We start from the raw sequence: 15398 nt of genomic DNA, 5'->3' as shown, positions 1-15398 counted from the left end.
AAACTATGAATTACTCGGGACTAAAAACACACGGAATATTATTAGCAGTCATGTAAAAACGAGTTGAATTCTTCACGCGTGGACTCAAAAGACTCGAGTTCCTACCAACACTACATAAAAGAGCTATAGAACTACATTATTAACCACATTGATTGGTGGAAGAAAACAATTAGAGTCATTATCCGATCGCATCTAAGCGTTTTTGCCAGTGGAGGCTTGTGTAGGTCATAGGTGTGTTCACGGACTGAAAAAGTCCATTGTCTCTGCCTTGGTATGCTAATTGTTACGACGTGCTCCTCCCAAATTATGAACAATTTTAAATTATAACTTTATGTGTTTGTCCTTGTATTTAATAGGAAATATATAAAAAGTCTGTGTCTGAAGTCTAGACTTTCTAAGGCATAAAATCAGTATCGAAATTTATTTATTTTATTAAAATGCACTTGTTACCATGATTATCATGGTTATCATGATTTTTTTCTTGAACTCCCCATCGGCACACAAACCTCCTCAAGGTTTTGCCCACGATGGGTCTTGTAATAATATTAACATGCATGTAACTTGTTATTATTCAATAAATAAAAAAATAAATATTAGTGAAAACATCGATACATTTAGGTTTCTCTGTTTTACCAACAAGTGTAGGTAATTAGGTATACACATTTTTGATTAGCATACCTAATATTTATAGTATTTTAACCATAATAGTCCGCATACAGTTCATAACAAGTATTGTTATCAGACTTCCCTGTTTGTTTTTCAAGTAAATTTAGGAATGCAAGTAGGTATTTATATTTCTCGCGAGCTCATTTTTCCACCTTTTGAGTCACGATTCAGTTTATACTTATACAAATGTAAACTTAGTGCATACAACATTCTTATTTACCCCTCGCTAAGCATATCGATATCGACGTCAACTTCATTCAATTTTGTATCATGTTGTAATAAAATATGGCACAAACAAAATAAATTCGCTAATTTAGTTAGAGATTTGCTATCCCACAGCAGTTACAAACGAATCCTACCTTTTTAATGTTACGCGGTTATCACATCGATGCCGCCGTGCCGATGTGTGAGTGGGACATTATTCGTGCATAGCGCTGCCTCGCTTCCACACCGGAGCGCCGTGCGGATCCGTATCCAATGTGTAGCTGCCTTAAACTGACCTATCGCTCGCTGCGCACGTGTTGATCTCAAAAACGATACCGCTAATTGCGGCACCGAAAATATTTGCATAGAAACCGACGTCAAGTCTTGACCTATGTTTGGCGATCGCTTGCCTAAGTTTGCATTTCATTGGTGGGCTTGTTCGAACCAATGTAACTTTGGTCTCTAATTGTGATGACGCGTAGTTGCTAACTTTACACTTATACTGGTTCATCTGAGATATCGCCGCTATACTTACTCAACCTCGTATCTGCAACACTCATTTGATGACAAAAACACCCGTATTCCGAATGAAAGAAAAGCGACATTTCCATCAAATGATTGTTGCAGATATGAGGTTGAATAAGTATAGCGACGATATAGATGATGTGTTTGAGCGTCGGTATGCTATGCTATGAGTGTATCGTTTTGCATAATATAGCTCAGACATATGTTTTTGTAAAATCACTACACAGTATAAAACAAAGTCGTTTCCCGCTGTCTGTCTGTCCCTATGTATGCTTAGATCTTTAAAACTACGCAACGGTTTTTGATGCGGTTTTTTTAAATAGAGTGATTCAAGAAAGAGAAGGTTTATGTATAATTTTTTAGGGTCGCTAGTTAAGTATAAAAGAATGGTTGTTACTTTTGACGCGCAGTTTCATCCGCTATTCTTGCTGCCTATATAAAAGTGGGATAGTGACGATTACTAACATATAAAGAAGCATAAACGCGACCGTGCCTATAGGTAGTGCCTGCTCCTTATCGTTCACACTGGTTAATACACGTGTACAGTAAGTGCCCCAACTTAAGTACCCACGTCGCCATACTAGCTAGAAAAGTGGATATTTATGTTGGAGCACTTACTGTAGATAATTACCCCGTTACTATTGCCCGATAGCGTACTTAATAATAAATCGATAATATCTTTATCAAGGCTGATGTGATAGACTCGAAGCTTTGAAGCAATAGAGATGCAGGCTCATTTATAAATAGGCTGCATGAGCAAAGTCGCCAGTGCGTGTACGGGCACCGAGCCACGAAGCGCCCTCAGCCGTAACCCTCCCTAGGGGCTAACCTATTAATAAAGAGGGGCAGTTATTGACACATATTACGCTTATAAAGCTTACTGATTTTTTAAAAATGTACTAACTAGTTAAAATAAATGGCTATTGTATTATAGGTATTTATGGTTTTACAATAAATATATTTTGCGACCTACGACCCTCCTGCTACTGAAACGAATTTTACGACAACAGGTATTAGGTAGTTATAATCCTACAAGTAATTTGGACGCCCTGTCAAAGAAATAACAGAAAAACATACACACTCGAAAAAGCTATGACGCTTTTTTGTAAACAAGAAAAGATTGAAGACACAATTTTCGTTTACGCTTGTTATATACATAGGGCTTTCAGTTCCGAGCCTCCGAGCAACCCGAAACCTGACAAAAGAGCGTAGAGCGAGCTGCAAAATTGCATGGACACATTATGAATGAATTCAAATAGAGACCTTGATGTTACGTTCAGCTCGAGTTTTTCTCAAAACTTGTTTATTTTTTATTTACTCGCATCTGCCATCGTACAGCCAACGGTTATTTTTCTTCTAACCATACGGCATAAACTACACGTCACTCCGTCCGAGGTTCCGTCACAATACGGAAAATGTTAAACGAGAATAGATCTTAAAGGCGAATTTCATGCCGGCAAGCAGATTACGGCGAGTACAATCTGCTTTGGTCGAGGCTCATGTTATGAGTACCTATTAGGTACTTTATTATTGAGTGAAGTGAGCCGTGAACGAATCATTAAATAAAACCATAGAGAAAAAAATACTCAAGTACTCACTCCATACATCAGTTTTAGTACCAAAAAGACTATTAGCATCTAGCATCGAGTAGCGGAACTATCAGTACTGCTACATCTATTGTCAAGTAGCAGTACTGATAGTTCCACTACTCGATGCTAGATGTAGACACTGAAATTAATAGTCTGAACTGATGTATGGAGTGAGCACTCTTGTCTTACTATATTTCTCTATGATAAAACTGAAATATTTGCACCTTTACATTTCTTATTGCATCTTTTAGTTTGTTCATTATACACTTTCAGAAACATTTTAATTTCATGCAAATCAATAATCATAGCAATAACCTTTATGATACTGTATTAAAACAAAACATTAATGGCATAAATATACCTCTACCGGTATTAGGTAATGCTACTACTTTTCATCATTCTATTGTAATTACGTATTCAGTCTCTTTTTTAGTATGTTTGCAAGCAAAGTTTACAGGGTTAAAAACTGAAACTTTGTTGCAGGCTTAGTATAGTAGAAATTTTGCGTGTTTCATTAAAGCTAAGTGTTCCACCTGCGGCGAGGTGTCCTTATTATTTTCATGTAAAGCTTTACTTAGCTGACTCTTTCGAGGTCGGCCCAAAGTGACCGCAGCCAACAACCAACCTAATTCACCGCTGTTCATCATTTAATTACTTAATCTTTATTTGATCTTTAATTTACATTGTTGCAACAATGTATTTTATCTTTTCTAAAACTTTAAAACCTAAACAAATAAACTTGTACGCACAAAAGAATATAACATACATAGTTATCGTGCACCGGTTTAGGTCACGACTTTCATTGTTTCGATCGTATTATGATTCGCTTTAATAAGAATGGGGAACGGTCTAACAGTATATGTCGCTTTATATGACCGGTAAAGAATTTAAACGGACCTTATATGTAGCTGTAATCTCGAATAACACATCCTCTAACGTCATCCTAAACCGTGTTTAGATAATACTGGCCCGGCCTCAGTTCGAGTGCATGCATACATACGAGTGTGTATGGGTTTTCAGCAGAGATAAATCTGTTTTGTTAGTTCACCACAACCTTACGTGCTCACGATACATTGCTTGGGGTTCAACATTGGGTGGGATTGCTTCCTCTTACGACTAACTAAAGAATCCATAAAACCACTGACGAGCGTCTTTTATTGCTTTCAAATTAGTGTCGACTACGTCACTAAAATTTATTAGCGTAATTATAATGAGAAAACCAACTGCTTGAGGAATTTGCATGATAAATCGTGCAGAAGATATTATTGTAAAGCGCTTCGGAGTGCCTAGGCTGAAATATTATAAAGCGGACTGTGGGTTTATTTTAGCCGGGCTACGTTGGCGTGGCGTCTACGCGCCGACCAACTGACGCGCGAGCATTATGCGATATTCTATTTATTTTACAATACGAATATTTGATGTTCTTTATTGACTGTATCGTGTTTTATCCACCTCATTATATTCTTAGAAACCCATTTCACGTGCCTGGCGTTTTTGCTCGAGGTTATCGCCTGCGTTAACGTTTTGTCATTTATTTTTAGACTTCAGTTACTTTCTTGTGTACTTTCACATTTTCGCGCTGGTCGCGAAACTTGTATAATTTTAAAACGAGCACGGGTGTGTGAAGCTCTAACTTTGAATTACCTTTTTCAGATAAATACAGTCGCCATCAGATATATCGGAGCAGCCGAGGCGCTCAAAAATATCTGAACACGCAATCTAAGCCTTGACAATAGAGGCGTGTTCAGATATTTGAGAGCACCTTGGCCGCTCCGATATATCTGATGGCGACTGTACCTACACTACCTACGTTATATGTAATTAGGTAACAGACTGAAAACAATTATGTTTACCGAAGATCTCTAGTATGTAGAGCAATGCAACCAGCAACAAGGTTGAATTGTTTTGTCTTCGCCTACGTCAGTCTAGTAGCCTAGAGACCCGTTGTTTCATATTTTGCTTTGTTTTGTATAATCAGTTTATGGTTTCAGTATCTTTCCTACTTGCGTGACTCATTTGCGTACGTTGATCTTGAATATATTATGAGTTCAAAGCTTGTTTTGTTCCTACGTTCTACAAATGTCATAGGTAGGTCATGCAAGGAGAGGAGGCTGAGGAGGAGACCCATAGAAGCAAGACAAAACCACAAAACCTTAACAAATTATATACATACCTACACACAGACAGCCGCGACGGGGGAGTTTGTTTTATAAAGTGTAGTGATTTCGTGTACATATCGACCCGCATATCCCGACATAAGATCAGGAAAAAACACCATTTTTGCAACGAAAAAATTTGAAGAGAAAATCAATAATAAAAAAAGCGGCCAAGTGCGAGTCGGACTCGCCCATGAAGGGTTCCGTATTTAGGCGATTTATGACGTATTAAAAAAAAACTACTTACTAGATCTCGTTCAAACCAATTTTCGGTGGAAGTTTACATGGTAATGTACATCGTATATTTTTTTTAGTTTTATCATTCTCTTATTTTAGAAGTTACAGGGGGGGGGACACATTTTACCACTTAGGAAGTGTCTCTCGCGCAAACTATTCAGTTTAGAAAAAAATGATATTAGAAACCTCAATATCATTTTTGAAGACCTATCCATAGATACCACACACGTATGGGTGTGATGAAAAAAATTTTTTTGAGTTTCAGTTCGAAGTATGGGGAACCCCAAAAAATTATTGTTTTTTTTTTCTATTTTTGTGTGAAAATCTTAATGCGGTTCACAGAATACATCTACTTACCAAGTTTCAACAGTATAGTTCTTATAGTTTCGGAGAAAAGTGGCTATGACATACGGACGGACAGACAGACGGACAGACAGACAGACATGACGAATCTATAAGGGTTCCGTTTTTTGCCATTTGGCTACGGAACCGTAAAAACCGGCCAAGTGCGAGTCGGACTCGCGCACGGAGGATTCCGCACCATCAACAAAAAATAGAGCAAAATATCGTGTTTGTTGTATGGGAGCACCCCTTAAATATTTATTTTATTTTATTTTTAGTATTTGTTGTTATAGCGGCAACAGAGATACACATCATTTGTGAAAATTTCAACTTTCTAGCTATCGCGGTTCATGAGATACAGCCTAGTGACAGACGGACGGACGGACAGCGAAGTCTTAGTAATAGGGTCCCGTTTTTTACCCTTTGGGTACGGAACCCTAAAAACGGGTCACCTAATACGGAAGTGCTTTTTGCTTTGTGTGCTGTCGTCAAATCCACGGCGTTTCACGACCCAATGTCTCCCGTCAACGTAATATGATTAAAGCAATCCAATCACGAGTGCATCCGCTAGATTGACGCGCTGCAGCGGCCTGTTGCTCTTCTACAAGCGCGTCAATTGAACGAAGGTCGGCAACTCGGCAGTCGGCTCACGCCACCTGTGGCATGTCGCTAACTGGACTTGCTGCCATGACGCACATTCATACAAATCTAATCTTAACTTTACTCCGCATAAGGACGTTGTTTTTTTATTCAACATTAACAATATTTATCCTATGTACGTCAATTTGCTGTTTCACACATTTGGACATTGCCGTTTTCTATGTAAAATTTTCTATCGTCGCGAATTCCAGAATAGTCTCCACGGAAAAGAAGTAAGAGCTTAAATATGTAATTAACTCGCATAACGTGGCCAAACGTTGAAATTCCAGTCGGTCTTCAGCATTTATAGCGAACCACAACCTGAAGGGCATAATTAAAATTATTGCCCCAAGCTATAGCAGAATAAATAAAGGTAACAGAGTATTTTTTATTCAGTGCGCCTACTTGCCTCAACTTTATCATGCTACGAGAATCTACCGCGGAACTTTATACTAATGACCATTAAATCCGAGAAGAACAACCTTAAACAAGAAATAAAGTCAACAACCTTCATTTAGTACTTCCTATATATTTGATAGCGATAACTACGCACGCGGCTAGATTAGAGTTCCATTTATAGTGGATAGTTAAATTTGCATTGTTAAGACATATCAGCAGCCAAAACACGTCCGCCGGCCTTTAGGAAGCGTAACGACGCCGTTGTCTCTCTAGTTATAGCATCGCGAAGCTATCATCGTTCGCGAATGTCTAGATGGGGGAGAATGGAACCTTTTAATCTTGCAAGACAGTTGGAATTTCTTAATTATAAAGCTACAAAGTTGCCTATAAGTAAGATAAGATTGCAATTCTAACCCAGAACCCTACTAGCTCTACTTTTCAGACTTTAGCATAGCCATGGTCAGAATAAGTAGCTATTTCAGCGGTATTAGAGGATCAAGTATCTTTAAGATTAAGTGTCACCAAGTCGGCTACTGTACAATTGTGCATTATCGATGAGTTGACTAATTGCTTACATTAGTCAACAAGGAGCTCGCCGGTGCGGCTCGGTCGAGCGTACACAAATAGAGACGCGCGATTGACTTAGAGCACATTGCCCGATTGTGGCGCGATAAAATCTACCCTGATTAACACACATGTGTCGCATAAATAAATAACACGAGACCTTGCAGTGATAATGAGATACGAACTTCTATACTTATAAATAATTGTAATACGTGAGCACGCAAGCTCAGATGGTTGGACGGCGTATATCCGCGTCAGGACCTTAGAAGTGAAAAGTTGGAGATGGAAAGCCACGAATAGATCGGACTGGAGAGATTTGCGTGACCAGGCTAAGGCCCACCCGCGGCTGTAATGCTGTAATACTTGATTAGATCTTGAGCTAAATTTATGGGTCACTCGTCACGATTGCATGTTAAATTCATTACGGCTGTGAATTAAATTAGATTTGAAACATTGTGATGACGTTAGGCGCTACGTAACGAGGTCAACGCTCAGGTCACCGGCCTAACCTTACACTCGATAATAAAGTTAATCTCATCTAAGCACACAACTGAACGTGCTAAAGCCTCAACCTGCAAAGGAATGCCGTTTCTTAATATATTTAGCTAAGTGTCAGTCGCCGCGGCCTCAGTATAGGCACGTGCGTTTTATTTATTTAGCGAATCAGCGATACCTGCGTAGTTTAGTTTCGCATTAGCAACCTGTTTGGGTTAGCTGATAGGCGGCAAGGAGAGCGTTATCAGCCCGGCGTGGAAGTATTGACGTAACACATATACTATGCCATGTCCATCAGCCATCGATAGAGCTCTTTGCCGGCGGCCGTGCCGCCGAACTATACATACGCCATACCGGAATGTATTTATGTGCGATCGTAACTACCGAGATAGATCGCATGCCTGCTCTGACTGGTTTATCGTCTGTTAAATTTACTCCTTTGATGTTTTATTCAAAGCTCTAATTATGTTTTTTCCCTCTTTTCAGAACTGCCCACAGAGGAAGGTAAGCACCGGACGAGTACAAACACATCTTTATCCTTTAACGCGCTTAGAAGTCGTTTCGGCGTGAATAGCAGACACGTGAACGAATATCAGTAGTAGGACTTATTACGCATTCATATTGTCTACTGTGGCTTAAGTGAGTCGCGCTAAGTTGTAAATTCATACTTGAAGAGTTCGAGCGTACCTAACTATGTCAAGGGCGGCTGCGACAAATTTTATTTACCTTGGAACCGTGAAATGTGATTAAGCACGTAGTGAAGTCGCCTCGCCGAGATGGGTATTAGCGAACCACCCGGGGAACTGCGAATTATGCTTGTAAAAATACAACTTGCGGCTTCATAAAACTCTAAAATTATAAAGAACGAATCTGATTCATTTAATCGACACTAAAATGAAATTGCTATGTTTGATGGTGCTGTCGATTAATGTTTGGTGTAAAAATGATCAGAACAGTATAACCAACTGAATCGAACGTATTCATCAGCTCTGTAATGAAGTTTGTAGCAACGAATTTGTTTATGAGGCAATTTCCGTTGCCGAATTCTGAAAAATTCCACAAAAATGTATATCACTGTAAAAATATATGTAAATAGTGACGTATTTTTTCTCGCGCTATCACGAATCTCGACCTCGTTCCCTTTTGTGGCTGTCGCAGTATTGGAAGCCGCTAGTGGCTCTCGAAGCTCTCTTTTGTTAACTAGAAATATTGGGAAAAACTATACTACGATGTCACATTCAGGAGTGACCTTATAAACTGTACGGATAAGAATCCGGCTTTCGATCAGAGGCCTAATAGAGGCGGTCCGGATGGTAAGTGTTGTAATAAAGAAAGCCGTAAATCTTCGATTTAAGGTGTAAATAATTTACTTCTGTGTGATTAATGTTATATTTGTGTATTTCAGGCAAAAGTATATGGCAGTTAGTCCTGGAACAATTCGATGATCTTTTAGTCAAGATTTTGTTGTTAGCCGCTATTATTTCTTTCGTAAGTATTGATATTTTAAGTACGTTTGATAACCGTAAAGGGCATAGAGTAATTAATTTACTTACAAGACGTTTTTTGTTTCCAGGTATTAGCTTTATTTGAAGACCACGAAGATGCTTTCTCAGCGTTCGTGGAGCCATTCGTTATTTTACTTATTCTTATTGCGAACGCTGTAGTAGGAGTATGGCAGGAAAGAAATGCCGAATCCGCCATCGAAGCTTTAAAAGAATACGAGCCCGAGATGGGTAAAGTAGTCAGAGGCGACAAATCCGGCGTACAGAAGATACGTGCCAAGGAGATCGTCCCCGGCGACATCGTCGAGGTCTCCGTCGGCGACAAGATCCCCGCCGACATCCGCCTAGTCAAGATCTACTCCACCACCATCCGTATCGACCAGTCTATCCTGACCGGTGAATCCGTCTCGGTTATCAAGCACACTGACGCCATTCCCGACCCTCGCGCCGTCAACCAGGACAAGAAGAACATCCTCTTCTCCGGCACCAACGTCGCCGCCGGCAAGGCCCGCGGTATCGTCATTGGCACCGGCCTCAACACTGCTATTGGTAAAATCAGAACTGAAATGTCCGAGACTGAGGAGATCAAGACCCCCCTGCAGCAAAAACTCGACGAGTTCGGTGAACAGCTGTCCAAGGTTATCTCCGTCATCTGCGTCGCCGTCTGGGCCATCAACATCGGACACTTCAACGACCCCGCCCACGGAGGCAGCTGGATCAAGGGCGCCGTCTACTACTTCAAGATCGCCGTCGCTCTCGCCGTCGCCGCCATCCCCGAGGGTCTGCCCGCCGTCATCACCACCTGTCTCGCTCTGGGCACCAGGCGTATGGCCAAGAAGAACGCCATCGTCAGGTCTCTGCCCTCCGTCGAGACCCTGGGTTGCACCTCCGTTATCTGCTCTGACAAGACCGGTACTCTGACCACCAACCAGATGTCCGTCTCCCGCATGTTCATCTTCGAGAAGGTCGAGGGTGGCGACAGCAGCTTCCTGGAATTCGAAATCACCGGCTCCACGTACGAACCCATCGGCGACGTTTACCTGAAGGGCCAGAAGGTCAAGGCTTCCGAGTTTGACGCTCTCCACGAGATGGGCACCATCTGCGTCATGTGCAACGACTCCGCCATCGACTTCAACGAGTTCAAGCAGGCCTTCGAGAAGGTCGGCGAGGCCACCGAGACCGCCCTGATCGTGCTCGCCGAGAAGATGAACCCCTTCAACGTGCCCAAGACCGGCCTCGACCGCCGCTCGTCCGCCATCGTCGTCCGCCAGGAGATCGAGACCAAGTGGAAGAAGGAGTTCACTCTTGAGTTCTCCCGTGACAGGAAGTCTATGTCCTCCTACTGCGTCCCCCTGAAGCCCTCTCGCCTCGGAACCGGCCCCAAGCTCTTCGTTAAGGGCGCCCCGGAGGGCGTGCTGGAACGCTGCACGCACGCTCGCGTCGGAACCGCTAAGGTGCCTCTCAACTCCACCCTGAAGAACCGCATCCTGGACCTCACCCGCCAGTACGGCACCGGCCGCGACACCCTCCGCTGCCTGGCGCTCGCCACCTCGGACAACCCGATGAAGCCCGACGAGATGGACCTCGGCGACTCCACCAAGTTCTACACCTATGAAGTCAACCTCACCTTCGTCGGCGTCGTGGGCATGTTGGACCCTCCCCGTAAGGAGGTGTTCGACTCCATCGTCCGCTGCCGCGCCGCCGGCATCCGCGTCATCGTCATCACCGGCGACAACAAGGCTACCGCTGAGGCTATCTGCAGGTCTGTATTGTATCTTATACGTTTCCTTGTTTTCTTATTAACTTGAGTGTAATGTATGGTTGACATTGCAGACGTATCGGCGTGTTCACCGAGGACGAGGACACGACCGGCAAGTCGTACTCGGGCCGCGAGTTCGACGACCTGCCCGTGTCGGAGCAGCGCGCCGCCTGCGCCCGCGCCCGCCTCTTCTCCCGAGTGGAGCCCGCACACAAGTCCAAGATTGTCGAGTTCCTCCAGAGCATGAACGAGATCTCCGCTATGGTCAGTACAACACATACACAAGACAAAGATTATCATGACTACATATATTTAATCGCTCTGCCCTATATGTGATGAAACTGATGAACCTTTTTAATACATCATTCGCTCTAGAATTCAAACCGTTCTTGATAGCTTAACTTAATAAAAGAATACCAACAGTAGTTTTCAATGAAACTTATTGTGGTAAACACAAGTGTTTAGTCTAAATTAAGTAAGGTAAATGTAGGGAAGCTTGGCATTTTTTGATTGTTGGGAAGACCGTCCCAGCTAAGGCAAAGAACTCTTGTATTTGTATACGTACGTCCGTACGTCGCTCAGACAGAAAGGAAGAGCTTCGCCACTACTGATACTGCTCTACCGACCTTCTGTAAGTAGAGTATGTGTACAAACGCGACAGTCAGAACTGTCAGTTCTTTCCTACATTGACCTTAGAAGAAATTTGAACTCCCAACTTGACTAAACTTATTGCAACCTCTCCGCAGACTGGTGACGGTGTGAACGACGCCCCCGCCCTGAAGAAGGCCGAGATAGGTATCGCCATGGGCTCCGGCACCGCCGTCGCCAAGTCTGCCGCCGAGATGGTGCTCGCCGACGACAACTTCTCATCCATCGTCGCCGCCGTTGAGGAAGGTATGTCCACAGGATATGTACAACTCAACGCTGATTTATAACGTCTGCGCAGGGATGTTGCGGATGCCGATTTTTTGACATCCGCGGATGCGGATGCGGATTTTAAAAGGCTCACATCCGCGGATGCGGATGCGGATTTTAAAAGGCTCACATCCGCGGATGCGGATGCGGATGTCAAGATAGTACCATAAAAAACGTCAAATATTACATTTTAGGAATTTTTATTTCAAAAAACCAGCCAAGTGCGAGTCGGACTCGCGTTCCAAGGGTTCCGTACATTAAGTCCCACTCACGCTTGACTGCTCATTTCTAATAGGGTTTTTTTGGTTAATGACTAAATTACCTAGCAGTCTAGCATGCTAAGACGTTCCTGTACCGACCTGTTCCGCATCCGCATTAAATCCGCATCGATTTTATGCGGATGCGGATGCGGATGTTGAAAATAATGCGGAAGTTCCGCGGTTGCGGATGCGGATATTCGCAACATCCCTGGTCTGCAGCCTGCGATATTATTCTTGAATTTCCAAAAAACATAAGTGTATTGGCAAAGTTAGACCAATTGTTGAACTCCGTTATTATTTTTATCTTGTAGATGAAAATCAGCCATTTTTTAATTATTATGAATCAGCAGAAGTAGAATGCAATCGCAGGATGTTCGTTTTCACAATTCCTATTATTTATTCAGATCACAACTCCTCTTTTTAACTTGAAATATCTGGGCGACCGAGGTTTGCTCGGAAAACATATAAAAACTTGGAAGACTTAAACTATAAAGGTTGCGTTGTTTCATCACAGACTTCCTATGGCCACCTCCCGTCTCCATCATCAGATCAGCTCGATGGTACCATAATATTGCATTGTCACCCGACTTACATGTGTATGCAAAATTTCAGCTCAATCGGAAACCGGGAAGCGGATCAAATTTAACTTGCAAGATTCCATTACATAGTTACATACAGGTCGACCTAATAAAAGCTTGTTATAGTATTTTATGCAACCGTTGTTTAAGAGTGGTCAAAAAAGGCGAGTGGCGTGAGTAACAATTTGAGGCGAAGCCGAAAATTGTTAATAAAGACGCCACGAGTATTTTTTGACTCAGTTAAACAACGTTGCATACAATACTTTTTCTACGACCAAGCACTTACTTTGAAATAAAATTGTAAATTTAACAATTATTTTTAATTCAAGAAGTAGCAAAAATGGAGGGTAAGGGCGGGAAAAGAATGAATGGATGAATGAAATTAAAAAAAATCATGTCTATGGTTCACTTATTTGTCAGAGATGACATTTAAAATAAGGTTGGCAACACTGTATTTCATTCAATATTTTTTAAGTGGCCATTACACGAAGATACTGCGTGTATGCACAAATTCTTTTTTGGGGCATAGACTAAAGATTTGTCTTGACAACTATAAGGTAGGGTTTTAAAGGTGTGTGCACGACCTTTTAAATGACAAATAAAAGTACGGGAGTAGAAAAAATACGTTTCACCGTGTCCATAGGCCGTGCCATCTACAACAACATGAAGCAGTTCATCCGCTACCTGATCTCATCCAACATCGGTGAAGTGGTGTCCATCTTCCTGACGGCCGCGCTGGGCCTGCCCGAGGCTCTGATCCCCGTGCAGCTGCTGTGGGTCAACCTGGTCACGGACGGCCTGCCCGCCACCGCCCTAGGCTTCAACCCCCCCGACCTGGACATCATGGACAAACCCCCCCGCAAGGCTGATGAGGGTCTCATCTCTGGCTGGCTGTTCTTCAGGTAATGTAAACAATACCATAGAGAAATATAGTAAGACAAGAGTGCTCACTCCATACATCAGTTCAGATTATTAATTTCAGTGTCTACATCTAGCATCGAGTAGCGGAACTATCAGTACTGCTACTCGATGCTAGATGTAGCACCGACCGGAAAGTCTTATCTCAACGGCATAAGACTTTCCGGTCGGTGCTACATCTATTGTCAAGTAGCAGTACTGATAGTTCCGCTACTCGATGCTAGATGCTAATAGTCTTTTTGGTACTTAAACTGATGTATGGAGTGAGCACTCTATGTATTTTTTTCTCTATGACAATACACACATGTGATACACCAGTTTAATTCTCATTATGAGTGCGAAGGATGCGTTAGAAGCGGATGTTTGATAATAATCGATACAAGTATATGAATACATGATGGTGACGCGACTGTATCATCGATTGGGATTATCTATTGCTAATCATTTTTGCAGCACTCGTGTTATAAAGTTTTGAAAACTAATCTGTAACATATATACATCTGTTACAGTTTATCACACCCTTTGCCTTCACAACAATGATGGTATCCCAGACTCAAATGAAACAAACAAAAGTCTAATTCGTATTTAAATTATCATGGCCTACTTATTCGTGTCCTCATAACTTGGAGTCGTAACCACACAAGGCTGTTAAATTTTTTTGAGGAATCTATTCTACCCAGACGCAACCATTTAATGCCATATCAATCTCAACTCAAAATCATCGCAATAATAATACGTTTCCTGTACAACAGTCTTCAAAAACGTAAATTTTAACCAAAGTATCCACGTGCAGGTACATGGCTATCGGTGGCTACGTCGGTGCCGCGACCGTGGGCGCCGCGTCCTGGTGGTTCATGTACTCGCCGTACGGCCCGCAGATGACCTACTGGCAGCTCACACACCACCTGCAGTGCCTCGGCGGCGGTGACGACTGGAAGGTAACCTTTACTTTCATTAACCATTTCTTCAACTTCAACTTCAACATTTATTCAGCAAATAGGCCACAAGGGCACTTTTACACTTTTTCACCGCCATAGACGTCAACTGGCGCGCGCGGCTACAGCCATTGGGCTGTAACTATCTTCGTAAATTCTGAGACGGTTCACGATGACGCGTCGGACACGGATAAGTGATGGTTAAGAAAACTCGAAGCGAATTGTTGCTATAACTAGGGTAAACTTACCTTACAGTAGGTTAACGTAACTTATGGTTTATTCAAACAAATATTATTGTAAATAAAAACGTATATATTGAAAATTAATTTTGATAACGCATAAAACATTGCGTTATCTTTACAGCAGATTACAATTTGATAGCTTCAAATAAAGTTATTTTTAGTTAAATGTGTAAACCAACAACTTTTAATCATAAATGGATATTTTATTGTACTAAAAATTCTAATTTTTTAAAGTAGATTTTACCATTTTTAAGCGAATTATATTATTTTACCTCATTACTTCTAATATTATCTCCCTTTCTTCTATCCCATTTTTACAACAGTGCAGCTGGCCTTAACAGCAATATGTCTTAGTGCCATTAGTAGTATTTGTCAATATTATATCAAGAGTACTTAATTTTCGTACTGGATAAAAAACTAAATCTCTAAAGCAGTGTTTTTCAATCTTTTCATGACGCGACCTCGTTTGTATG

At 41.8% G+C, this 15398-nt stretch overlaps 1 protein-coding gene across 5 annotated transcripts in view; it reads left to right on the top strand.

The window, feature by feature from the left end:
* Nucleotides 1-15398, top strand: part of LOC134648663 (calcium-transporting ATPase sarcoplasmic/endoplasmic reticulum type) — a 36887-nt gene that overhangs the window by 15204 nt on the left and 6285 nt on the right. For all 5 annotated transcript variants that reach the window (XR_010096914.1, XR_010096915.1, XR_010096916.1 and 2 more), the window contains exons 3-9: nucleotides 8303-8320; nucleotides 9222-9304; nucleotides 9390-11080; nucleotides 11152-11341; nucleotides 11824-11971; nucleotides 13474-13732; nucleotides 14542-14686. Coding sequence is in view for 2 of the 5 variants with exons in the window: in XM_063503156.1 (XP_063359226.1) it covers nucleotides 8303-8320; nucleotides 9222-9304; nucleotides 9390-11080; nucleotides 11152-11341; nucleotides 11824-11971; nucleotides 13474-13732; nucleotides 14542-14686 (2534 nt within the window). In the remaining 3 variants the exon portion in view is untranslated. The remainder of the gene's footprint in view (nucleotides 1-8302; nucleotides 8321-9221; nucleotides 9305-9389; nucleotides 11081-11151; nucleotides 11342-11823; nucleotides 11972-13473; nucleotides 13733-14541; nucleotides 14687-15398) is intronic.

The sequence above is a fragment of the Cydia amplana genome, chromosome 6 (assembly GCF_948474715.1).
Source record: "Cydia amplana chromosome 6, ilCydAmpl1.1, whole genome shotgun sequence".
In the NCBI taxonomy this organism is placed as follows: Eukaryota; Metazoa; Arthropoda; class Insecta; order Lepidoptera; family Tortricidae; genus Cydia; species Cydia amplana.
Note: the sequence above shows the minus strand (reverse complement) of the source record. Positions and strands in the feature narration are given on the sequence as shown.